A 27,922-nucleotide genomic window follows, 5' to 3' on the forward strand; every position below is an offset into this window, starting at 1 on the left:
TGCTGTGGAAAGAAAGGTTTTATTTTGTGAATGTGGCAGAAATCATGTAAGTGCTTTCAATGGGAAATAGGAAAAAATACACATAGGCCATTATAGTCTCTATTTTGAAAATTATAGATTATCAGCCTATCCCCAAAGGCACAGAAAAAGTGAAGGCTCCACTATTTGCTGATAAAGGCCTTCTGTGGGCCTGGGCTTGGTTTGGCTGGATCATGGTTTATAAAGTACTCTATAGGGTACAAGATATTGTTTTACCCCTGGAGCTTTCAGGACCCAGCTCCTTTTTTTCAAGGAATTTATAGATTTAAACAAATGTCTATCAAGCTTTTAGTGAGTAGTGTTTCTGTCCTGCAGTACAGGTAGATTCTTTACCGACTGAGCTATGAGGGAAGCCCATGTTTCTGTCCTAAGCAGAATTTAAAGTGAAAAGAGACTATTGGGGTGGGAGAAGTAGTGAGAAGAAAAAGCTATTACTTTCATTTAAATTGTTAAAAGAGAAAAGCTCTTCTTTTATCTGGGGATAAGGCATAGCTTGAAGGGTGGTGGCATGTTGATCAGTCCAGTAACAATGGGTTTGGTCTCTATGTCCTTTGTCTCCCCCAGGGGTTTCAGGACAAAATTTTGCAGAATGGTGGTGAAGAACAGGAACAGCTCCATTTGGGCAAGGCCCTCTCCAACACAGGCCCGTTTCCCTGAAAGGAAGAGACAGTTCAATTAGCTTGTTCCAAATTAAATATTACAATAGCTCATATTCAAATAATACATACTCCTGACTGCCACTGAAAACATTGTTCAGAAAAGGGACAGGTCAGAAACTGCTAGATGATGATCAACTGGTTCAGTTCAGTTCAGTTGCTCAGTCGTGTCTGACTCTTTGTGACCCCATGAATTGCAGCACGCCAGGCCTCCCTGTCCATCACCAACTGCCGGAGTCTACCCAAACCCATGTCCATTGAGTCAGTAATGCCATCCAACTATCTTATCTTCTGTCATCCCCTTCTCCTCCCGCCTTCAATCTTTCCCAGCATCTGGGTCTTTTCGAATGAGTCAGCTCTTCTCATCAGGTAGCCAAAGTATTGGAGTTTCAGCTTTAACATCAGTCCTTCCAATGAACACCCAGGACTGATCTCCTTTAGGATGGACTGGTTGGATCTCCTTGCAGTCCAAGGGACTCTCAAGAGTCTTCTCCAACACCACAGTTCAAAAGCATCAATTCTTCTGCACTCAGCTTTCTTCACAGTCCAACTCTCACATCCATACATGACCACTGGAAAAACCATAGCCTTGACTAGACGGACCTTTGTTGACAAAGTAATGTCTCTGCTTTTGAATATGCTATCTAGGTTGGTCATAACTTTCCTTCCAAAGAATAAGCGTCTTTTAATTCCATGGCTGCAATCACCATCTGCAGTGATTTTGGAGCCCAGAAAAATAAAGTCAGCCACTGTTTCCACTGTTTCCCCATCTATTTGCCATGAAGTGATGGGACCGGGTGCCATGATCTTAGTTTTCTCAATGTTGAGCTTTAAACCAGCTTTTTCACTCTCCTCTTTCACTTTCATCAAGAAGCTCTTTAGTTCCTCTTCACTTTCCGCCATAAGGGTGGTGTCATCTGCATATCTGAGGTTATTGATATTTCTCCCAGCAATCTTGATTTCAGCTTGTGCTTCTTCCAGCCCAGCGTTTCTCATGATGTACTCTGCGTATAAGTTAAATAAGCAGGGTGACAATATACAGCCTTGACATACTCCTTTTCCTATTTGGAACCAGTCTGTTGTTCCATGTCCAGTTCTAACTGTTGCTTCCTGACGTGTATACAGGTTTCTCAAGAGGCAGGTTAGGTGGTCTGGTATTACCATCTCCTTCAGAATTTTCCAGTTTATTGTGATCCACATAGTCAAAGGCTTCGGCATAGTCAATAAAGCAGAAATAAATGTTTTTCTGGAACTCTCTTGCTTTCTTGATGACCCAGAAGATGTTGGCAACTTGATCTCTGGTTCCTCTGCCTTTTCTAAAACCAGCTTGAACATCTGGAAGTTCACGGTTCATGTATTGCTGAAGCCTGGCTTGGAGAATTTTGAGCATGACTTTACTAGCGTGTGCGATGAGTGCAATTGTGCGGTAGTTTGAGCGTTCTTTGGCATTGCCTTTCTTTGGGATTGGAATGCAAACTGACCATTCCCGGTCCTGTGGCCACTGCTCAGTTTTCCAAATTTGCTGATCAACTGCTACAGTTCCTCTAACAAACCAAAATTTCTCTAAAGAGATTTATGCTCTTAATTCAGTAGTTCTCCTGGAGATTTATCTGTAGAAACTAGAGATTCACCAATGAGGATGTCACTTGCATTATTATTTATGACTCCGATGAGTTAGATGAAAACTAGACATACACCTATATTAGATTAATTAAACAAGTCATTGTACTGCTATCACGCAATGCCACCTAAACATGTTTGTATGGAAGATTGTTTAATACCACAGGCCATCTTGTAAAAACATATTAACTGTTATTTTTGAAAATACTAATCAAATAATTGACTAGGATAACAAAGTAAAAAAATATGTGCTGAGTGATCTTAAGTTGTCTTTATGACCTTATGAGAAATAGCAACTGGGAGCCAATCAGCTCTTGCAAAGAGGCAAGGGTATGTGGGGCTCTGGATTTCAGAGGGGAAGGAAGAGAATGAAATGACCAAAGTCCCTCTGATGGCCTCTGGCTCTAAGAATCAGAAAATTATACAATAATGTTTAGTCATTTTAAAAGAAGAAAGAAACCTGAACATTCTGTTTTAGAAAAGTTGTATATTACAAAAGGGAGATCAATAGGTAAGAGTCTACAAAAGGAGGTCCCTTTGTTATCTGATAATGTGTGACATCTGGATTGAATTAATTTGCCTTGATTTCTTTAGAAACTGACATTGTACTTAGTCACCAGATAACAAAATAGTCCTTGAAAGAGTTATCTGATCCTATTGGTATACAGACTTAAATGGCTCCATCTTGATTTAGAGGGTTATAGCAGATTGATTTGATTAACTTTGTGATCATTAGTGGATTACTTACGTACATTCAGTAAAGCTAAAAGTTGTTCAAAAGGTTCATGTGTATGGTTTGGATGGTATGTATCTATACTTACCAATGGAAAAAGCCACAAAGTATTTTGTTTTCCTGAAGCTGACATTTTTATCCAAAAAATGGCCTGGGTCAAACTTCTCTGGGTTAGGAAACTCCTTGCAGTCGTACAAGACGGAAGACAGTAACGGCAATACAGTAGTACCCTGGAACCAAGAAAGAGAGATGGAATGGCATGTTATCATAGTTATCATACTTATCTTTGGTTCATAAAAAGCCTAACACTTTTAATTATAGTGGATTAAATAGGACCGAGCACTCTTGAAGCTTGTATGAGAGCTTTCTCACTGTCTTGTGTGAGAGTTTTTTCACACCCAGTATCATACAATACCTTTTATTGAATAATAAGATAGTTCTCTCGGGGAAGAGCAACTGTTACAGTCAATGTGCAATAAACAATTGTTCAAAAACTAAGATTTGCAGCTCATATTGTTCAGACATGTGCTTTACTAGAACCGCCACCTCAAATTGGAAGAGTTCACTTTTCACAATTTTTTTCTTTCTGAATTCAGGTGCGAATGTAAGAAAATACAGTATAGTACTTTGTAATCTACAAAATCCGTTGGCTCAAAGCCCACCTCCTCACTTCTAAAATGGCGTGCATGTGCGTATGTTTGTCGCTTAGTCATGTCCAGCTCTTGGTGACCCCATGAACTGACCTGTAGCCAGCCTGGTTCCTCTGTCCATGGAATTTTTCAGGCAGGAATACTGGAGGGGGTTGCCATTCCTTTCTCCAGGGGATCTTTCCAACCGAGGTATCAAACCTGTGTCTCCTGTGTTGCAGGCAGATTCTTTACTGTCTGAGCCACCATACACTTTCCTCTTTGCCCCATTAGAACTTGTGAGGTTTAAATGACAAAATGATAATGACCACTGATACAGGATGCTTCACATTTACCTGACACTGTGTTGAATTGTTTATAAATGTCATTTAATCCTCACTTCAACCATATTCACTAGGATCTTGTTTTTTTGGCTCATTGTATAAATGCAGAAATTGAGATTCAGAGAGAAGAAACAATTTACTTGTGGTTATTAGCAAGTGGCATAATTAGAATTTGACCCAACTTCTATCTGATCATAAAGCACCCCTATTTAAGCGAAAGCCTCCTCTTTCCATTTTACTTCATTTTTTATTTCCTGAAACATTATTTCACAATTTTTGGAGTAGGTAATACATGTACATAGTATAAAAAAAAAGTCAAGTTGAAAATAAGTTTCTTTTTCCTATACTCAAGTTCTTTGGTTTCCTTCTTAATGTAATCACTGCTATCAGAAATTTATTCCTATTTTATTATAGGTGGGGCTTCCCTGGTAGTTCAGATGATAAAGAATCTGCCTGCAGTGCAGGAAACCCAGGTTCAATCCCTGGGTCTGGAAGATCTCCTGGTGAAGGAATTGGCAACCCACTCCAGTATTCTTGCCTAGAAAATTCTGTGGACAGAGGAGCCTGGTGGAGTCACAAAGAGTCGGACATGACTGAGCAACTAACAGAGCAGAAACTCTTTAATATTATCAAAAGCACTTTCTGTATAAATGAGATTACCATGTGGTTTTTCTTTAAATTCTATTTCTATGTGAATTTTATTAAACCAAATTTTCTGGTGTTAGAGCTTCCTGTGTTCCTGATTACCTTCACTTGGTGGTGGAATAGCATTTTTAATGTGATACTAGACTTATGTGTTAATAGACTTTTGCACTGGGATTTGGCAGTAAGGTTGGGGGCTGCTTCAGTTTTGCAGTAGTCTGGTCAGGTTTGACACCTTTTCTTCTTCTACACTCTCAAATGTAAAACCCAACCCCTTAATCACTGCAGAAGGCTGACTACATCCCGTGTCCGTGTGAAGGTTTTGATCATCGTTAACTATTATGGGCAGCAATGCCCCAAATGTCTGGTACATGAGATCTCGGGAGGAGAGAATTTGGGTTTAAGAAAGTTGACACTTGATTACTTTAGAGCTGCAGATACACTGTCCATCTCTTCCCGCTTTTTAAAATCTATCATGGAAAATCAGATTTCTGTTCCCACAAGATTCATACTAATGCCAATCACTTCTCCCTTAATATATCCTATTATATCTGAGAGTGTGAGGAGCGTTGGAAGCCCTGGGTTAGCTTCCCCATTCCAGGGAGGCAGAGGCAGAACCACAGAGGTGACACAATGGCCTGAGAGGACACTGCACAGCAGTGACGGATTTAAACCCAGGCCGTGTAACTCAGGCCTCGTGTTCTTTCCACGTCTCTCAACTGCCTCTTCCTGAAACAGCTACGATGCCTCTAACAGGCCCCATCTACCGTGGGGTGGAGTGGCACCACGTTGCACCTTCTATCTCAGCCAGCTTTCCCAGCCACCTCTAACCTTGGGGATGACATATTGTCTGAATTTCGTGTCCTGGACCACAGCATGGGGTAAGTTAGAAGGAACGAGGGTGATGTATCTTTGTATCTCATGCAACACAGCCTCTGTATAGGGCAGCTTCATCTTGTCCTTCATGCAGGGACTTCGGGTGCGTCCAATCACACGGTCAATTTCTTCATGAACTTTGGCTGCAGAGACATGAATCATGAATCCTGCTTAAGAGATATGTTCCCTGGATACTTGGAAATGCTTACAACATGTAAAGAAAGTGGCCTGGAAAAGGCTCCCAAGGTCAAAGACATGTTGCTAAACAACTCACAGCTCTGTTCTTCATAGAATTTCTATTTTTTCTTTTTTTTTTTTAATTTTAGTATAAAATCTTTATTCTCAGAATATTCTTTTTTAAATTAATTTATTTATTTTAATTGGAGGCTAATTACTTTACAATATTGTAGTGGTTTTTGCCATACATTGACATGAATCAGCCATGGGTGTACATGTGTTCCCCATCCTGAACCCCCTCCCACCTCCCTCCCAATCCCATCCCTCAGGGTCATCCCAGTGCTCTGGCCCTGAGCACCCTGCCTCATGCATCAAACCTGGACTGGTGATCTATTTCACATATGGTAATATACATATTTCAATGCTATTCTCTCAAATCATCCCACCCTCGCCTTCTCCCACAGAGTCCAAAAGTCTGTTCTTTACACTTGTGTCTGTTTTGCTGTCTTGCATATAGGGTCATTGTACCATCTTTCTAAATTCCATATATATGCGTTAATATACTGTATTGGTGTTTTTCTTTCTAACTTACTTCACTCTGTATAATAGACTCCAGTTTCATCCACCTCATTAGAACTGATTCAAATGCATTCTTTTTAATAGCTGAGTAATATTCCATTGTGTATATGTACCACAGCTTTCTTATCCATTCATTTTCCGATGGACATCTAGGTTGTTTCCATGTCTTGGCTATTGTAAACAGTGCTGTGATGAACATTGGGGTACACGTGTCTCTTTCAATTCTGGTTTCCTCAGTATGTATCCCCAGCATTGGGTTGCTGGGTCGGATGGCAGTTCTATTTCCAATTTTTTAAGGAATCTCCACACTGTTCTCCATAGTGGCTGTACTAGTTTGCATTCCCACCAACAGTGTAAGAGGTTTCCCTTTTCTCTGCATCCTCTCCAGCATTTATCGTTTGTAGACTTTTTGATAGCAGCCATAGAATTTCTATTTTTTATATTGCTGCAAAGACCAGAGATTTCGCTTCAGGAAACATAAAAGCTGCATTAGGTATGTCTTTGGCCTCCTGCCTGAACTGGTTTGTCCTCCTGTACAGGTGAGGAGATGACCTCTGTGCAGGGATTAAAGTTTACCCCAGATTCCTGGCAAAGCAGCTGCAGAGGGAAAATGTTCAATCCTAACTCTAGTGGGAGCATCTCCTCTATCAGTATCATCCATCTCCTAACATTTTGTGGGAACAGCAAACACCATTTTGTTGAACAAAATAAACACTGGCTTTCTAAGACCTGTGCTCTGAGAACATGATTGAGAAAATCAAGCTAGTACAATTTCATTTTTGAATTTTAAATTATATTGGAGCTAAAAATCCCCTTTGGGGAGACTGATCCATTTTCAAGATGAAAAAACAAAGGCCTGTGAAGTGAAATAACTTGTTTGAGGTCACACAGTCAGGTATTGGCGGCTGAGAATGAGAGTCCAAAATAGGAACCCATGCATCCCTCATCTAAATTGGACTGACTCTTCAACATTACATCATATATAGAAGAGCTGGGATTCAGAAGCTCCTCTGCTTTTAAACTTAAAAAGTCTTTGATTCGTAAAGGTCTGTCTTCCTTATCAGCATCATTTGACAGAATTTTGATCTGTAAAACCAAACCACATGGGTGGCCCTATGCATGATGCTTGCCAAAGCTGTCCAGAGAAAGAGAAGTTGTCACAGACTGTAGTACCTTCCCACCTTCACGAGTGCCAGCAGCTCCTATTTTATCCTAAATAAATACCTAAGATATTTGCTGTACCTTGAACCTCAGGGTATTTCATTAGGAGCAGGAACCCGTAACTCAGGGTGGCAGTGGTTGTCTCTACTCCTGCTGAAAACAGATTTGATCCACAGGTTGCTAAGTTTTCCAAGTGAAATTGAGACTCTGGGTTCTGTTTCTCCTGTAGATGGCAGAGTTAAAAAGAAGGCAACGGTTTATCAGAGCTCCAGGATCACACCCCATCACTAGTAATAGGCTTCATTTTGTGCATGGTAGGGTTTAAAAATCAGTCTTGGAATTGAAACTTCTGGTTCAAATCCCAGGTTAGTCAATGATCAGATATACGCCCTTGACAAGTTACCTTACCTCTTTACTCAACTTCATCATTTGTGATACTGGGATATAGAACAGAATATACCTCATAGGGTTATTGTAAAGATGAAAAGAGATACTGAGTGGAAGGTCTTGGAACAATTCTTATATACAAACACTCAGTTAATGGAATCTTCTTTTATTATGTTTAATGAAAAAGACTAGATGATAAATTCAATGTGAGCACAGTGTAGAGAAATCACTGGTTTGGAACTGGTCTGTTTCCTTCAGACCAGTGATACAAAGCATGGGAAATCGATACTACCCCAGCCCTTTAGAGTATTGTAGTGAAGTATATAGAGGTCGATTAAATATTTTGTTAAACTATTATGAGTGCTATGAAAGAAAATTTCAGGGTAATATTTGATTCATCATTTTACTCCTTTTACCAACAATCATGGACTGATAGAGAGTTGGTACGAAGGAAAATTTTTAAATGACTGAATTAAAAACCTAGCTTTTTTTTTTTCCTCTTTCCCAGACAAACATCTAGTCCTCTGAGGGCCAACAACAAATTTTTCCATCAGAATGAAGAGGATATTTCAATGCACATTGTTGATAAATGGAGTGAGCTTGCATGTCTCTACTAACTCCAAGGAAATTTCTGAGAAGAAAAGAGAGCATCATCATGCCTTCCTTCAGCATTTTTTCTAAGGAAGTCAAGCTTTCTAAATCAGCCCTCCCAGAGATTAAGAAGACTAAACAGGTTATTAGTAATTAACCATTTGCTATAAATTGCACACTTATGATACAATTGCACAGTGTTTTTCCTTTGCTTATTTATGTATATTTGGGGAATTTTGGCATGAAATTCAAAGTATTAGTTGCTCAGTTGTGTCCAACTCTTTGCAGTCCTATGGACTGTAGCCTGCCACATTCCTCTGTCCATGGAATTCTCCAGGCAAGAATACTGGAGTGAGCAGCTGTTCCCTCCTCCAGGGGATCTTCTCAACCCAGAGATCAAACCTGGGTTTGCCTGCTTTTCAGGCAGATTCTTTACCATCTGAAATAACGCTTTACTGGGGAAGCCAAACTTTGGCATAAACAAGGTTAATTTTACAGGGCTCAAAGAATTATTTTCAGATTTTAAGTTGTTACATATGTATATATATTGAAATATCCTTTTTTTCAGAAATACAAAAATTGAAATTATATTGGTTAAAAGTCTTGTGCACACACAAAAATATGGAACACTTCAGAAATGTGTGTGCCATCCTTGCACAGGGGCCATGCTAATCTTCTCTGTATCATTCCACTCTCAGAGTACGTGCTGCCAAAACGAGCACTGAACATCCTTTTGCAGTCTATTGTTTGTCACAGTTTTGACCGTTTTCCTACTGATGTTCTCATGGACATTGATGCTGGTATCTTAGCCAGTGATGTTCTAAGAGCTGGTGGCTGTGTGATACTTGCTATTCAATATGTTTAAGACCACCGATGGTTAATTATAATGTATTTCTTTAGAATCTTTTATCCACTGTTAGTTTTAATTAACGAAATTGTTCCATGGGAAAATACAATCCAGTGTTTATAATGTATTGGTCTATGACATACTCCCTGGGAAACATTGTGGCACACAATGGCAGACAATGGGTGTGCAAAGAAGATGTGTGTGTCTTTTAGCCACAGTAAGATAAATATATGCTCAGAAACATGCATAAATATACATATATGTAGCTCATCATAAATATATACTGAGAAGATTTCATTAAATGCTAGTGTCCAAGTACAGGAAGTAAATAGAAATAAAAGGAAATAATATGTATAATATATATTTTTTAGAAAGCTTTTGAGTTTTTGCCCAACTAAAAAATTTATGACATTTTGATTCCACTTGTTTGACTTAGTATGAATAGAATACTAGATTTCTAATTTAGAAAAATAGATATGCAACAAGCAACAAAGGTTTATGTATAGCACAGGGAACTATGTCAATCTCTTGAAATAACCTATAATGGGAAATAACTTCGAAAATAATATATGTGTATATGTACAACTGAATCACACACATACAAAAGAATTCTACTTCTTGAAATTTAGTAAAGTTTATCTTATTGCCAATTTTTCTAAATGTCCTATGGACATCTAATAACAGCACACGAAAGACAAAATTTAAATATATTTGTGTAGGATATGATTAATATAAATTAATTAAATACAAATGTATTACATTTATATTATTAATGACATCATTCAAGATGCTTCTATTCTGATTTTTTCTGCACTTGATAAAATATTCTCAGAGAAATGTTAATATTTTTCACTGTGATTGTATATTTTTTCTTTTCCCTTATGTTTCTTCTGATTTTTGCTTTATGTATTTTTGTTTCTTTGTTGTTAAGTTGTCTGAAGGTTTATGATGTCTAAGGGGATGACAGAGGATGAGATGGCTGGATGGCATCACTGACTCGATGGACGTGAGTCTCAGTGAACTCCGGGAGTTGGTGATGGACAGGGAGGCCTGGCGTGCTGCGATTCATGGGGTTGCAAAGAGTCAGACACGACTGAGCGACTGATCTGATCTGATCTGATCTTCTTTTTGAATTGTATCCTTTATTGTTAAAAATATATCTCTGTTTCATTTAAAATAAATAAATTTTAAAAAGAAAAAAAAGAAATACAAAGGAAAAGGGGGGCTTTTCTTCTTTTAAAATTTCTGCACTATGAAAAATTTCTACTATTGTTAATAGCATACCCCACTGCCACAAGATATCAAAATATCAAGAATTACCAACATGGTATGATTATGCTTTCCTGCATTCCCACGGACTGATAAAATATAGTATTGGGGAAAGATGTCATGTACAATACCTGCTCCATCCTGCTGAGGAAACAGTCAATGTAGTCTCGAGGGTTATTATGATTCAGGGACTTTTGATGCTCCTTCACTTTTTCCAGAACAAAGTAGTGAACATCCTTAAGCCTTTTTGAAAATGCTCTGTGCTCTCCAGGGAGAGGCTTTATGAGTTTTGGCCATAGATTATAAATCTAAAATGAAAACAAAAAATACACAAGCAATTCAGTTTGTGAAGAGACACCAGGGTTTCTAAGTGGAGCACCGAACTCTCTGCAGGGTCTGGCCAGGGAGAATCCCTTCCTCCAGCTTTCAAGCTAAAGAGAAGGGAGGATGACCGTCACATACACTAGAGTCGCCCCTTCTCATCTCCTGCTCAACCACCCTCAGCCAACCTCAGAGTAAGAGGGGGAGAATGTGCACAGGAGCCTTAAAAGAAATGCAGGGGACTGGGACATGACGTCTTCTTTTGAGGGAATCACCTCACAGAAGCGAGCAGAAGGCAGCCTTCACAGGTGCTGGTCTGAGTGACACTATACTAATCCACTTGACATAAGCCACACATGAGGGACGGGGGCATTGCTTGCCTTGGCACATGCTCATGGGACAAGGTGGGCAGCTTGCAGCTCTTTATCCTGCTTGTGGGCTCCCAGTGTGCCCAAGAGGTCAAGTGCAAGGTTAAATGGAGACTTGACCTTACCTGGTTCCAGAGAGAGCTTATTCGATTAAAATTTTTATTTAACAAATCCAGCAGGGAGTGAAGGGTCTTATCTTGGTAGTGGAAACGTTCGTTGAAGAGGATGGAGCAGATGATGTTGCAGGTAGCACAGGACAGGGTGACAGCAGGGTTAAAGGGCTGAGCTGGTGTGAACAAAAAACAACTCTAACATTTAGAATCTTCATCAGCCTGCATTAGGGTTTCAAGAAGGTGGCCTCCCTCCTCCTCAGATGGTTACTTACATTTTATTTTCTCTAAACTTCTTCAAATTAGGATGTAAGCATCTTCTACTAACATTAACACTCATGCTCTATAGTATTATACTATGCTACCACTGGTTGTTATTATTCAGTGAATATGGTGACAGTCATAAGAGGAGCAAGTAATATTATAGAATATTTACCATATACTGGATACTGTGTAAATGTTTTGCAAACTGTATTATCCAACCCTCAATCTGAGGTTTGATTTTTAGACGCATTTTTCAGATGAGGAAACTGCACCTTAGAGAAATTAAATAACTTGCCCAAATTTACACATCCAGTAAGTGCTGAAGTTGGAAGATGAATCCAAACAAAGGGATTCAAGGATCCTAAGTAACAGCTTTGAGTCATTTTCCTCCTGCCCCGCTTTTCCTTGCCAATGCCCTGGTTAATAGAGCAGATTGTGGACTGCTGAGCATCTCCTGAAGGAGGAGCTTTGGTGGGAAGGGCTGTGTGCGCAGTAGCCCCTTGGCCCAAAAGATGGTCCATGGAACAAACCCTCTGATTTCCTGAACTCCTCCACCAGAAACTGGGCCTCCTCTTGGATCCTCTCCTCAAGGCTCCTCTTCCCCATCCCAAAGTTCCTTAGGGTCATAAGGGAGAAGCGCCGCATTTGCTTCCACGTGTCTCCATTGCTGAAAACGAGTCCTAGGAAAAGAAGCAAAGAGCAGAAAAGTGGTTTTGCATCATAGAATCGGATGTCCCCAGAAGCTGATCTCTTGTGTCCACCCTGCGCTGTGGCTACTGCCCCTTACCAGGAATTTAGCAACTGGCCTTTGAAGAGCGCAACATATTCTTTGGTTTGGGTAAAATATTTGTCACAAAGAAAATAAAACCCAAGTTCTGGTCAACAGAGGACAAAGGTGATGGAGACAGGGGGCAGGATCATTGGCACATAGGGAACATTCCCAAGTGTGGGGAAGGCCATCTGTCTGGTTTTGTTAAAGATGGTAAAGACTGCCATGTCTTCCCACAAACCCCTCTCCTGAGTGTCTGTTTTTGCACTTAACATCCCTCTGACTTGTGGTTTAGTTCTACCCATGACTTCCTCTACTAGAGGATTTGCAACCCCACGGACTGTAGCCCACAGGGCTTCTCTGTCCATGGAATTCTCCAGGCAAGAATACTGGAGTGGGTAACTGTTCCCTTCTCCAGGGGATCTTCCCAACCTAGGGATCGAATCCAGGTCTCCTGCATTGCAGGTGGATTCTTTACCAGCTGAGCTACTAGAGTGGGTAGCCATTCCCTTCTCAAGGGGTTCTTCCCAACTTGGGGGAACTAACCTAGGTCTCCTGCATTGCAGGCGGATTCTTTAAGGTCTGAGCCACTAAGGAAGCCCGTATTAGAGGATAAGCAATTGCAAAGCAGAGTAATAGGGAATATGCATGTCTATTCACCTCCAAATTTACTACAGCTGTTAGCTAATCTGAACCAGAAGGAACTCAGAAACAAAGGAACTCAGTATGTTCACACCCAATGCTTTTTCATTTCTTCCTCTGCATATGTCCTGAATTTCCTATTTCTCTCAATGTACCATGTTTCCTAGTACCCCAAACCCAAACCTCAGGGCATTTTTCACACCCCTCTTTCCCTATACAGCTGCATTTGGTAAATCCTGTCGATGCCACCTTCAAAATGTCTTTCTCATCTGTCCCTTCTTGTCAATTCAAACTACACTACCACACTTCAGCTTCTAAGGTTATGATCATCTTCAAACCAGTTTCCTAGATTTAGAGTTTCTAGGTTCCTCAAAATCAAATACGAGGACAATTTTTCTGGTGCTAAAAAGCATTCAGTGGATTTCCCTATACCCACCTCTCACCATAAAGAAGGCTGAGTGCCAGAGAATCAATGCTTTTGAACTGTGGTGTTGGAAAAGACTCATGAGAGTCCCCTGGACAGCAAAGAAATCAAACCAGTCAATCTTAAAGGAAATCAGTCCTGAATATTCATTGGGAAGACTGGTGCTGAAGCTGAATCTCCAATACTTTGGCCACCTGATGCGAAGAGCTGACTCATTCGGAAAGACCCTAATCCTGGGAAAGACTGAGGGCAAAAGGAGAAGGGGATGACAGAGGATGAGATGGTTGGATGGCATCACTGACTCCATGGGCATGAGTTTGAGCAAACTCAGGGAGATAATGAAGGTCAGGGAAGCCTGGCGTGCTGCAGTCCGTGGGGTCGCAGAGTCGAACACGACTTATTGACTGAACAACAACAAAAAACAACCCCCTACCTCCCCAGCCGGTCTCATTATGACACCTTTAAACTCTTCAAAACTTTCCATCATTCTCCCCCTTGGCTCTAACTCTGAACCAAAAAACAAAAATCAAAAAATTAAAACAGAGATTAGTGTATTAAGACTATGGACTATGGTTATTGGTTCTGGGCTCTAGAGTTAGGCAAACTGAATTCAAGTCTGCTCCAAAAGTTTCTAATTTTGATGAGCAATTAACTTCTGTTGCCTCAGCTTTTCATCTGTTGAATGGAAATAAAAAATATCCTCCTCATGGGGCCATCATGGTAACTGAATACGGTAATACATGTGAAACCCCTAGCATGGTATCTGGCATACAAGAAGTATTTAATAAATACTAGCTATTATATCGGAGAAGGCAATGGCACCCTACTCCAGTACTCTTGCCTGGAAAATCTCATGGGTGGAGGAGCCTGGTAGGTTGCAGTCCATGGGGTCGCTAAGAGTCGGACATGACTGAGCAACTTCACTTTCACTTTTCACTTTCATGCATTGGAGAAGGAAATGGCAACCCACTCCAGTGTTCTTGCCTGGAGAATCCCAGGGACGGGGAAGCCTGGTAGGCTGCCGTCTATGGGGTCACACAGAGTCGGACACGACTGAAGCGACTTAGCAGCAGCAGCTATTATATAATTATAGTTATTACAATAATAATTCAAGTCAATAATAATCCAATTATTATAATGTCTAACATTTATTATTATTGTCTAACATTATAATGTCTAACATTATGACTAACATTATTATTAGATAATAATAATGTTATTATTATTATCTAATGTTAGATAATGTCTAACATTATTATTATTGAACTTTAGGAATATTTTCATCTCTTCAAATTTTTAACTGTTTTTACATCATCTTTAAATCAAAAGGCAATCATAAATGTGGCAAAATTATTTATTTAATTCTTAATTAGACTTTCAAATATTGCTGTGTCTTTTGCACTTCATTTATTCTTCCATTTATTTAATAAATTTTCATTATTTTCCTGTGCCAACAAAGGCATTTTGCTCACCATCCCGCTCTACAAGGGTTAGATCATTAGCCACTGCAGTCACTGAAAGGCATTTAGGGTGGAGATCAGGGATGAGGTACCCTGTGCTCTGGGGAAACTGACAGAATGGGCCTTCATATAGTTAGATATTTTCAGGAGAAAATTTTATGATCTCAATTTTATTCATTTTCTCATCCTTAGAAAAGCACTAAAATCACTTCAGGAGACATCCAATCCTTATGACTAGGAGCAGCCTTCTACCGAGATGGGTGTTGATTGCAAGTACCCCCTTCACCAAATCATTTTATATACTGACTTTCCCGTCTCGCTCTTCAGAGTTCTTCAGAGCTCTTCAGAGCTATCTGAGGGGCTGTCTCCTGGGCTGTAGGCCTCAGGAAGTCCCCAAATAAAAGTGAACTCACAGCTCTCACGTTGTGTACTTTTTGTTTAGTTGACACCTGCTATGCATATAGCAGATCCTAAAAATATTACTACTGTGAACGTTCATGTTTATATTTTCCCACATCCTGTATTATCTCTCAAGATAGTTTCTACAAACAAATTCCTCCATCATTGTGAATGTCTCTTTGGAGAAGTTTGGTTGTTAAGGGGCAAGAAACCTGGGGCAGTAACTCAAGGGGCTTGTGAGGTGAGTGCTATGGAATCCTCACATGCTCCTGGGAATGGTCCAGTGGAGAGTGAGTTTATCAGTCACAGTCCAACCAAGAAAAGAGAAGCCTCTCTAAGTATTTAAAACAAAGGAAATTTAATCCAGGGAATTTGTTTTAGGGTGATGGAAACACTGAGAGGTTAAACCAGGGACAGCCAGACAACTGATAATTATCAACAGCAGAAAACTGCTGCCATCTTCCCATGGAAGGGACAAAGGAGCTCAATGGCTGGGGTTACCTGGCCAGAATTGGAACCAGAGTGGTCCTGTTCTGAAGGAGCTGGAGTTATGGGGGACATGCAGCTCTTGTAAGAGATGCTATCTGAGGCACAGACAGGGGGACCTCTGGCTCTCCTTCCATTCCCCAGCCTCTTGCCAGTGCCTCTCTTTGGTTGATCTCAGCCAGAGCCAGCTGTGGGAATTTCAGTCTGCAGTACCTGTAGCACTGGGAACCAGGGCAAATAAGGCAAGAAAGGCAAGTGGCTTTTAAGACAAGAAGAGAGCGATGGATAATCTGGGATAGAGAAGGCACTACCAAAGAAGTAAGATCCTTGGGAAGGTGAGATGCTATAGGGACATTTGTCTATTGTAACCCAGGGAAAAAAGCAGAGTGTGGGTGCAGAGGCAGATAGACCTACAGATAAAATGTTAAGAAACAGAAAATTCCTTTCTGATGCTTCTGTTGTTACAATGAGTTATGATACAATGGTTCTAAGAGAGGAAATGCATAGTGGGGGTGTGAATACGAGTAGAAAAAGGAGCCAGACAGAGAAACATGTAGTAAGAGGCTAATTGAGGTTTAAAGGTATTAATTTAAAGGGAAGTCAGTGTAATTATTGAGAGAATTTCTCTAGCTGTGTTTATCTTCTGAGTACAAACACAGAGAAGATGGTTGAATTCTTCCAGGGCTCACGTAGATGCCAGGTAAAGGTGATAGCGGGAGTGCTAAAATATTTTCTAGGGACTGATTACAATAAGTGAGCTATGTGAAAGCCGCTTTGATTCACTGATGCTGTCAGTTAAAAGTTTAAGGCCAAAGCTCTTGATAATATCTATTTCAGAGGGAAATCTGACATCTTGTTTTTGTTGTGTAATCATTAAGTTGTGTCCAACTCAGTGACCCTATGGACTATATAGCCCACCAGGCTCCTCTGTCCATGGCATTTCCCAGGCAAGAATACTGGAATGGGTTGCCATTTCCTTCTCCAGGGGATCTTTCTGACCCAGTGACTGAACCTATATCCCTATTTCTAAATTAAAAAGCTTTTGGAGAGTCGAGATCTGGGATTATACATATGAATCTCACACACAGAAGTCAGTCTCTTCTTTTCTATGAATAGAGTTCAGCTTTGGTCCAGGGTTGTCTGTGACTCAATGCAGAAGTCTCTCTAATTCTGGCCTCCACTGCAGGAACACTTGGCTCCCACTTAAACTTCTGTTCTTCGGGTTTTCTTGTAGCAGTGCTAAGGTGACACTTTCCTCTTCCACCTGTTTGTTGAGGGCAGATTGCATTTGCAGAGTGAACCACAGCCATATCTCTCACCCCTCATTCTCTTCTGTAGTGTGCCCACCACCCCTTCCCCATCAAGAAAGGAAACCTAATTCCTGTCCATTTGGATTAGGGTTGGCTTTTGGGAATTACTTGCAATGAATAAAATGGTTCTATGTTCTGAGATTTGGTCTGAAGAAGCTTCACAGCTTGAAATGCTCACATGCTTCCTCAGGATGCCCCCTCCTGGACTCCAGGTACCAGCGAGAAGCCCAAGCTACATGGGCAGGCCACTGGCAGATGCTCTGTTGACAGGCCCAGCTGAGCTCAACCTTTGGGTCATCCCCAAAAGCCAGACTTGTAAACGAAGAAGCCTCCATGTGATTTCAGCCCTCAGCTATTCGAATCACCCTTAGCAGCTTTATTTGGGAAACACAAAAGGATATCTGCTAAGGCCCAAGGCCTTGTGGATCAGAGAAAAGCCAATTCCACTATGTCTTATTCAAATTCCTGATCACAGAGTCCCTGAGCATTAAAAAGGCTGGGGGGTGGAGGGTACTGTTTTACATCCCTGAGTCTGGGGTGGTTTGTCACACAAGAGATAACTGGAATACTTTCCTATTTTTCTCGCTTTGTTCAGAATGTATACCTATAATGTAAATGTATTTTAAAACATATACTTCTTTATCGTACCTGCATCCCTGCTGGTGGGTAGTGTTCCAAGGAAGCAATGCCCTCTCCACACTCACTGTTTTGGGGCAAGTATGTGCATGGGTGAATAATTACATAGCTGTTTACTTCTATTTTTGTAAACTAGATTCCTCAATAGGTCTCTACAGTTTATATGTCCGTAGATATAGTAGATTACTTTCCAAAAATGTTATAGCATCTGCACTCTTCCAGGGAAAGAATGCGGAGAAGGCAATGGCACCCCACTCCAGTACTCTTGCCTGGAAAATCCCATGGGCGGAGAAGGCTGGTAGGCTGCAGGCCACGAGGTCGCTAAGAGTCGGACACAACTGAGCAACTTCACTTTCATTTTCGTGCATCGGAGAAGGAAATGGCAACCCACTCCAGTGTTCTTGCCTGGAGAATCCCAGGGACAGGGGAGCCTGGTGGGCTGCCGAATATGGGGTCGCACAGAATCAGACACGACTGAAGCGACTTAGCAGCAGCAGCAGGTAAAGAATGAATGGCTATTTAGCCATACCTTTAAGAGTACCAAGTTATTTTAAATTTTGTATTTTAGTGAGTGAACAATGGCATCTAAAACTGGTGTTTAGATTGAATGAGTAAGGTAAAGTAAGGACTCGAGCTGTTGCAATTCACCAATGAGATAAATGTTTAAAGATTAAGACACTGGGTAAAATAGTGAGTTGATGGTTAACAGGAAATATTTCAACAACTTGATTAGTTAGACACAAAATCTGCAGTGCTATACTACACAGTTCAAAGATCACTAGGCCAGAAAGCTATCTGGCATTTTAGCAGATATTTCATTTACAAAGATGTTATGGGTTGAATTGTTTCCCCTCAAAATACGTTGATGTCCTGGTCCTGGTATCTATGAATTACAGCCTTATTTCTAAATAAGGTCTTTACAGCCAATATAATGACCTTATTTGGAAATAGGATCTTTGCAGAGGTAATCAAGTTAAAATGAGATTAGTGAAAGTGAAAGTCACTCAGTCCTATCTGACTCTTTGTGACCCCATGGACAATTCTCCAGGCCAGCATACTGGAGTGGGTAGCCTTTCCTTTCTCCAGGGGATCTTCCCAACCCAGGGATCGAACCCAGGTCTCCCGCATTGTGGGCGGATTCTTTACCAGCTGAGCCATAAGGGAAGCCCAAGAATACTGGAGAGGGCAGCCTATTCGTTCTCCAGTGGATCTTCCCAACTCAGGAATCGAACTGGGGTCACCTGCATTTCAGGCAGATTCTTTACCAACTGAGTTATGAGGGAAGCCAAATGAGATTAGGGTGGGTACAATCCAATATGACTGTTCAATTCAGTTTAGTTGCTCAGTTGTGTCTGACTCTTTGCAACCCATGGACTGCAGCATGCCAGGCTTCCCTGTCCATCACCAATTCCCAGAGGTTGCTCAAACTCACATCCATAGAGTGGGTGATGCCATCCAAACTTCTCATCCTCTGACATCCCTGTCTCCTCCTGCCTTCAATCTTTTCTAGCATCAGGGTCTTTTCAGATGACTCAGTTCTTCACATTAGGTGGCCAAAGTATTGGAGTTTCAGCTTCAACATCAGTCCTTCCAATGAATATTCAGGACTGGTTTCCTTTAGCATGGACTGGTTGGATCTCCTTGCAGTCCAAGGGACTCTCAAGAGTCTTCTCCAACACCACAGTTCAAAAGCATCAATTCTACACCACTCAGCTTTCTTTATGGTCCAACTCTCACATCCATACACAACTACTGGAAAAACCATAGCTTTGACTAGATAGACCTTTGTTGGCAAAGTAATGTCTCTGCTTTTTAACAGGCTGTCTAGGTTAGTCATAACTTTCCTTCCAAGGAGTAAGTGTCTTTTAATTTCATGGCTGCCATCACTACCTGCAGTGATTTTGGAGCCCCAAAAAATAAAGTCTGTCACTGTTTCCATTGTTTCCCCATCTATGCCATTAAGTGATGGGACCAGATGCCATGATCTTAGTTTTCTGAATGTTGAGCTTTAAGCCAACTTTTTCACTCTCCTCTTTCACTTTCATCAAGAGGCTCTTCAGTTCCTCTTCGCTTTCTGCCATAAGAGTGGCGTCATCTGCGTATCTGAGGTTATTGATATTTTCCCCTGCAGTCTTGATTCTAGTTTGTGTTTCTTCCAGCCCAGTGTTTCTCATGATGTACTCTGCATATAAGTTAAATAAGCAGAGTGACAATATACAGCCTTGACGTACTCCTTTCCCAATTTGGAACCAGTCTGTTGTTCCATGTCCAGTTCTAACTACTGCTTCTTGACCTTCATACAGATTTCTCAGGAGGCAGGTAAGGTGGTCTGGTATTCCCATCTCTTTATGAATTTTCCACAGTTTGTTGTGATACACACAAAGGCTTTGGCATCATCAACAAAGTGGAAGTAGATGTTTTTCTGGAACTCTCTTTTTTGCTTTTTTGATGATCCAGTGGCTGTTGGCAATTTGATCTCTGGTTCCTCTGCCTTTTCTAAATCCATTTTGAACATCTGAATGTTCACAGTTCACTTACTGGTCATAGTCAACCAAGAGAACCACTGGTCATAGCAAACACCCTCTTCTAACAACACAAGAGAAGACTACACAAGGACATCACCAGATGGTCAACACCAAAATCAGATTGATTATATTCTTTGCAGCCAAAGATGGAGAAGCTCTATACAAACAGTAAAAACAAGACTGGGAGCTGACTGTGGCTCAGATCATGAACTCCTTATTGCGGAATTCAGACTTAAGTTGAAGACAGTAAGGAAAACCACTAGACCATTCAGGTATGACCTAAATTAAGTCCCTTATGATTATACAGTGGAAGTGACAAATAGAATCAAGGGATTAAGTCTGATGGAGTACCTGAAGAACTATGGACAAAGTTTCATGACATTGTACAGGAGGCAGTGATCAAGACCATACCCAAGGGAAAAAAAACTCAAGAAGGCAAAATGGCTGTCTGAGGAGGCCTTACAAAAAGCTGAGAAAAGAAAAGACACCAAAGGCAAAGGAGAAAAGGAAAGATATACCCATTTGAATTCAGAGTTCCAAAGAATAGCAGGGAGAATAAGAAAGCCTTCCTCGGTGATCAATGCAAAGAAATAGAGGAAAACAATAGGATGGGAAAGACTAGAGATCTCTTCAGGAAAATTAGAGATACCAAGGGAACATTTCATGCAAAGATGGGTACAATAAAAGACAGAAATGGTATGGATCTAACAGAAGCAGAAGACAGTTAGAAGAGGTGGCAAGGATACACAGAAGAACTATACAAAAAAAATCTTCATGACCCAGATAATCACGATGGTGTGATCACTGACCTAGAGCCAGACATCCTGGAATTCTAAATCAAGTGGGCCTTAGGAAGCATCACTACAAACAAAGCTAGTGGAGGTGATGGAATTCCAGTTGAGCTATTTCAGATCCTAAAAGATGATGCTGTTACAGTGCTGCACTCAATATGCCAGCAAACTTGGAAACTCAGCAGTGGTCACAGGACTTGAAAAGGTCAGTTTTCATTCCAATCCCAAAGAAAGGCAATGCCAGAGAATGTTCAAACATGACTGTATGCTTCTAGGAAGGGGAAACTTGGACACAGAGACATGCAAACAACAGAAAATGCCATGTGAACATGAATCAGAGATTAAGGCAATACATCTACAAGTCAAGGAACAAAAAAGTTACCAGAAAAGCACCAGAAGCCAGGAGAGAAGCAGGAAACCTTTTCTCCCTCACAAGCTCTCAGAAGGAACCAACCTCACTAACGTCTTAATCTCAGATTTCTAGACTCCAAAACTGTAAGACAATAAAATTCTGTCATCCTAAGGTTTGTACCCAGTTTTTGGTACATTATGACAGCCCTAGGAAACTAATACAGAAGGAAAACTAAAATACCAGTGAATGGCTTTTCTCTTTGTTATTTTCCAGGATAGAAAGTTTTAGGAAAAGAAAAGCTGAATTAATGGCAACCCACTCCAGTATTCTTGCCTAGAGAATCCCATAGGCTAGGAGCCTGGCAGGCCACAGTCCATGGGGTCACAAGAGTCGGACACAAGTTAGTGACTAAACCAACCAATCACCATTACAGGCATTACAGGCAAGTGAGAAGCCTGTAACAATAATTTTATAGGAAAGTTGAAAAACCAACATTCTCAGAGTTGTGAAAACGGCAATTTTTTCCCCCTCTTGAGCTCAATCACACAATTGCACTCATCTCACATGCTAGGAAAGTAATGCCCAAAATTCTCCAAGCCAGGCTTCAGCAATATGTGAACCGTGAACTTTCAGATGTTCAAGCTGGTTTTAGAAAAGGCACAGGAACCAGAGATCAAATTGCCAACATCCACTGGATCATGGAAAAAGCAAGAGAGTTCCAGAAAAGCATCTATTTCTGCCTTATTGACGATGCCAAAGCCTTTGACTGTGTGTATTGCAACAAACTGTGGAAAATTCTGAAAGAGATGGGAATAGCAGACCACCTGACCTGCCTCTTGAGAAACCTGTATGCAGATCAAGAAGCAACAGTTAGAACTGGACATGGAACAACAGACTGGTTCCAAATAGGAAAAGGAGTATGTCAAGGCTGTATATTGTCACCCTGCTTATTTAACTTCTATGTAGAGTACATCATGAGAAATGCTGGGCTGGAAGAAACACAAGCCGGAATCAAGATTTCTGGGAGAAATATCAATAACCTCAGATATGCAGATGACACCATCTGCAGAAAGTGAGGAGGAACTAAAGAGCCTCTTGATGAAAGTGAAAGAGGAGAATGAAAAAGCTGGGTTAAAGCTCAACAACAGAAAACTAAGATCATGGCACCCACTTCCATCACTTCATGGGAAATAGATGGGGAAACAGTGGAAACAGTGTCAGACTTTTATTTTTGGGGCTCCAAAATCACTGCAGATGGTGATTGCAGCCATGAAATTAAAAGACGCTTACTCCTTGGAAGGAAAGTTATGACCAACCTAGACAGCATATTAAAAAGCAGAGACATTACTTTGTCAACAAAGGTCCATCTAGTCAAGGCTATTGTTTTTCCAGTAGTCAAGTATGGATGTGAGAGTTGGACTCTAAAGAAAGCTGAGCACCAAAGAATTGATGCTTTTGAACTGTGGTGTCAGAGAAGACTCTTGAGAGTCCCTTGGACTGCAAGGAGATCCAACCAGTCCATCCTAAAGGAGATAAGTCCTGGGTGTTTATTGGGAGGACTGATGCTGAAGCTGAAACTCCAATACTTTGGCCACCTCATGCAAAGAGTTGACTCATTGGAAAAGACCCTGATGCTGGGAGGGATTGGGGGCAGGAGGAGAAGGGGACGACAGAGGATGAGATGGCTGGATGGCATCACTGACTCGATGGACATGAGTGTGAGTGAACTCTGGGAGTTGGTGATGGACAGGGAGGCCTGGTATGCTGCGGTTCATGGGGTTGCAAAGCGTCGGACATGACTGAGCAACTGAACTGAACTGAGCTCAATCCAGCCCAATACCTTTTGCTCCAGTTAAAAATTAATTTCAGGGTTTCCCTGGTGGTAGTGGTAGAGTCTGCCTGCCAATGCTGGAGACATGGATTCAATCCCTAGCCAGGATATATTCCACATGCCACAGAGCGAAAAATCCCGTGCACCACAAGTATTGAGCCTGTGCCCTAGAGACCAGGACCCACAACTGCTGAGCCCACGGTGCAGCTACAGAAGCCTGCGTGCCCCAGGGCCCGTGCTTCACAGCAAGAGAAGCCACTGCTATGAGAAGCCCACGAACCACAACGAGGAGCAGCCTCCACTTGCTGCGACTAGGGGAAAGCCTGTGCAGCAACGAAGATTCTGCAGATACAAATATAAACAAATAAAAAATTAATTCCAAACCTCACACACAGCCAACGTAATCAACTTGTTTTAAAAAAAAAAATGGGAAGAAATAGAGGGAAGGTTTGGTTGCTTCTTTAGGTAAGCATGTATATCTAATGTAAGAGAGATTAAAAATTGTTTCTCTTTCATCACTTAGTACACTGCATAATATTTAATTAATTATTCATAAATATGCTTTGAAAAGAATTAAGCTTCTATTTCTTTGGGGCTTGCAATTTTACAATTTTTAAATGGATTAGAGGAGATTTTCAGGCTGTCCTAGGTTTTTTTTATTGTGTAATACTTCATATGTTTAAGTTTTGAAACATAGTAAGAAAATAATTATCTGTGAGCCTGTTGTCCCACTGAAGAACTTGAACTTGACTAAGTACCACTGTAGATCCCTGTGTGTTACCACTCTGATCTTACCACCCTCTCTCCACCCCCTCACTCCCACCTCTCCATCCCCCCACCAGTCCCAAACCAGGAGCTGACATTGAAAACACAGTAATTTCTGTACCTAGTCATCTGTTTGTTGTTGCTGCCACTATGTCACTGCAATCTTTGTACCCTGTGAAATGACACCCCAAACATGGCTCTCTAAATCGTAAGACCTTTGGGTAACAACTTTTATTTTCAAAATGTTCCCAGATTGCTATTTTTAAAATCACAATCATATTTGCAGATTTATCTTAAAGGGAACTTGGAGTCTGTTTTTGATGTTTATCTCAATAGAATTATCAGAGTATCTGCTGTACAATTAAAAAAAAAAAAATCTGTTTTTTGTCCCCATTCATGGGACACAGCTTCTAAATCCTTGGATTTTCCCACTTCTAACACAGAAATTTGTTATTCATGCTGAGCCTCTGGGATCACACTTGAGTTTATGATAATGAGGTAACTCATGGTAGATTCCTTAACACTGTCAAGATGGAGTTGGCCCCAGAAAGATGAACTTTGTATTTAGAGAACTGAAGCTTTCACCCAAGTGATATCAGCCAGACCTTAGGACTTTCAAGGAATGGAAGAAGCTAGAGACTGAGTTCTATCAGATGGCCAATCAATCAATCAACTGTGCTCAAGTAATGAAGTTCCAGTGAAAACCTCCCGACACCGAAGCTCTGATGAGATTCTGGGTTGGTGAATATACCAACACACTGAATGGGCAATGCATTCTGATTCCTTGCAAGAGAATGAATACAGAAGCTCTGCATCTGGGGCACTCCTAAACCTTGTCCAAAGTGTCTCTCCATTTGTAGCTTTCATATGTAATAGAATTGTGATTATAAGTATGGCATCTTCCTGAGTTCTGTGAGTCATTCCAGTAAATTATTGAACCTAGGTGGTCATGGAAACCCTGAATTTTTAGCCAGCTGGTTGTAAGTGTGGGTAATCTGGAGACCTCTGAACTTGTGGCTGACAATAGAAGCGAGGGTAGTCTTTTGGAGAATGATGCCCTTAACGTAAGGCTTACCAGGTGGTCACTAGTGGTGAAGAAACTGCCTGCTACTGTAGGAGACATGAGACCTGGGTTTGATTCCTGTGTCGGGAAGATCCCCTAGAGAAGGGCATGGCAACCCACTCCAGTATTCTTGGCTGGGGAATTCCATGAACAGATTAGTCTAGCAGGCCACAGTCCATAGGGTCACAAAGAATGGGACATGACTGAAGCGACTTAGCAGGCGCGTGTGCGACTTAGCATGCACGTGCATGCGCGCGCGCGCACACGCACACACACACACATACTTAACATATGGAGTATGGACTAACTCTGAGTAGTTAGTATCTGAATTGCAGTGCAGTATTGCAGCATCTAATTTATCGCTTGTTGCAAAACAGATACTCATTAGGTTAATCACACTTTTTTGCTAAAAAGAATTAACTTGTATTTTGAAACATACCATATCCTCTCTGGGTATCGTCAATAATAGGAAAATGTGCTCTGCCAAGGAATTCATCACCTTGGTCAATTAGAGCTTCCTTCACCACTTCATATCCATGTAAGACCACAGTGGTCTGGGATCCAAGGTGCAGAGTGTAAACAGGTCCATATTGTTTGGCCAACTGTAAAGAGATGCAAACAACTATAAGGGCTATTGTGAAATCTCTCCATTGGAGGCTTTGGTGGGAATTAACTAATGATTCACACATAGCTTAGACTTTGCTCCATTAAGTTCCTTTCAGTCATTTAACCTGGGCTACAGTCATGGATTCATTCTTTCCTTCATCTATACATGCAACCACTGAGCAATATAAATATTTACTAAGCAATTATATTCTGTCAGACATTGTGCCAGGAACCCTCACGGAACTTAGAGTCTAGTGGAAGTAACAGGCGCAAAACAAACTACATTTGCAATACAAGCTGCACATGATTCTATGAAAGTGGTAAAGAATGTACTTATGCTAGATGATAATGGGAAAACTTAACAAAATAGATGAGAATTCTATGAGGAGGTGACGTTTAAGAAAAAACTAGAGATGAGAAGGAAGCAGCCATGACAAGACAAAGAAAGCTTACTTAGTAGGTATTAAAAAGAGTGAAATTACATATTTATGATAGCATTGTGTCAAGGGGAAAAATAGAGTACTAAAACAGCTGCCAGCTAGGGATTTGTTTTCAAATGTATTTTACATCCATGCATGTGAATTTAAAGTAGCCATTTGAAAGTACTTATGTGAAGATGTATGATGGTATGGAAACATGTTCATGTTCTAAATAGTTGAACAAAAATAAAGTTACATTTAAAGATCCATATGCATATTACAATCCTCCATTTTTTTAAGTAAAATTCTTAAATGGCAAAACTTACTGAACTTGCCACCTCTTTTTTCTTTCTGCCTTTCCTACACTTTTTAAAACTTACACTTAAATGGTAGAGAATTTTGCTACTTTCTGTTTTCTCTGTCCAAGGAGAATGAAACTACTTTCTTGGTTCCTCTGAAGGAGTGTCTCTCTGTACTTTGGGGCACAAAACATCAGGCCCTTCCCTTCCAACCTCACCCTCAGCTGATGATGTTGCTCCCTATTTCACAGAGATAATAGAAGGAAGAGAATGTCCACGTGCTGCTACCATAGCTTCTTGTTCACTTGAATCTGTACCCATATACATAGTTCTCTGTTAATATAAATGACTCTCCATGCCCCGAAAAAGGCCCAATCCTCCAGCTTATGCACTGGATTCCATTCCCTTTTAGCTATGGCAACTTGACTCCTTTTTTACAGCAATATTGAACATCACCCTATTTCTCTTCCTCCCCCAGTCCCTGGCAACCACCATTCTACTCCCTACTTCTATGACTCTTTTAGAGTCCCCATGTAAGTGAGTTCATATAGTATTTGTCCTTCTGTGCCTGGCTTCTATAATTTAGGATATCCTCCAGGTTCATCAATGTTGCTGTCAGTGACAGGATTTCCTCCTTAAGGGGAAATAATATTCCTCGGTATGTGCGTGTATATGTGCGCATGCACATTGTACTTTCTTTATTCATTGGTCAGACGACAGTAATTAGGGAATTTTTGGAGAATGTATACTTGCACAATGAACTCAAAGGAGTGAATGTCAGTTGGGGAGCAGAGCTGAGTTGTGTCAGAGCAAGGTGTGAGGATCACTCTTCAAAAGGAGGATCACAAATTATCCCATAGGTTAGTCTGAAATAGTAATAATAACATAAAAGGACATTATTTACATTTTTTTTTAACATTTGATTGTCTTTTGGTTAGTGTTACATGCAGAGAGGTTTAGAAGACTTTTGGTTAAAATATGTTCTGACTTCAGAATTTTCCCATTCACTAGAATTCAATCTGTATCTCAGGTCAGGTTAACACACTTCACTGTCACCTCTAAAGTGATCCAATTCAGAAAAAGATAAAGGGGGTGAGGGAGAACATCTGTCTTGTAATACAGAAATAGATACACCAAAGTGCCTTAGCAGTGAGTAAAACTATTAATAAGAAAAGTTAAAGATGACACAAAGATAATCTGAAGGTGACTCGCCTTTACCTGGAGATGACCAGCCCCTAATAAAACCCCCTTACCTTGGAAAGAGATGCAGGGATGTCCTTGAGGTTTAGTTGCATCAGATTCCCAATGATGGGAAGGGGAGTTGGACCAGGAGGGAGCTTTCCCAAACCTTTGTGACTTTTCTTCCACACAAAAAGAAAAACCAGGCAAGTGACACAAATCACAAGAGCAAGAGTAGTGATTTCCAGTCGTTCCATCTTGGTTACTCGGTGTTAGTAACTGTTTGGGTTGCTTGTTAGCAGAGTTTTGTACACACCCGGGGTATGATCTCTAAGTCAAAGGCTGGTCTGAGTTCT

The 27,922-nt window shown here is 40.8% G+C and overlaps 1 protein-coding gene and 1 non-coding gene across 2 annotated transcripts; both read right to left on the reverse strand.

Annotated features, from left to right (window-relative positions):
- Positions 1–27,915, reverse strand: LOC133239282 (cytochrome P450 2C23-like). Its single transcript, XM_061403103.1, has 9 exons — positions 27,641–27,915; positions 25,503–25,665; positions 12,141–12,290; positions 11,362–11,522; positions 10,679–10,855; positions 7,535–7,676; positions 5,492–5,679; positions 3,137–3,278; positions 1–692 (listed from the first exon to the last, which is right to left on the reverse strand). The coding sequence occupies exons 1-9, from the start codon at positions 27,821–27,823 to the stop codon at positions 511–513; spliced, it is 1,488 nt and encodes a 495-aa protein (XP_061259087.1). The 5' UTR covers positions 27,824–27,915; the 3' UTR covers positions 1–510.
- Positions 9,047–9,153, reverse strand: LOC133239685 (U6 spliceosomal RNA). Its single transcript, XR_009733935.1, has one exon. It is a non-coding gene; the product is annotated as a U6 spliceosomal RNA (small nuclear RNA).
- Positions 27,916–27,922: the final 7 nt, after the last annotated feature.

Source organism: Bos javanicus, chromosome 26 (assembly GCF_032452875.1).
Source record: "Bos javanicus breed banteng chromosome 26, ARS-OSU_banteng_1.0, whole genome shotgun sequence".
NCBI classification, from domain to species: Eukaryota; Metazoa; Chordata; class Mammalia; order Artiodactyla; family Bovidae; genus Bos; species Bos javanicus.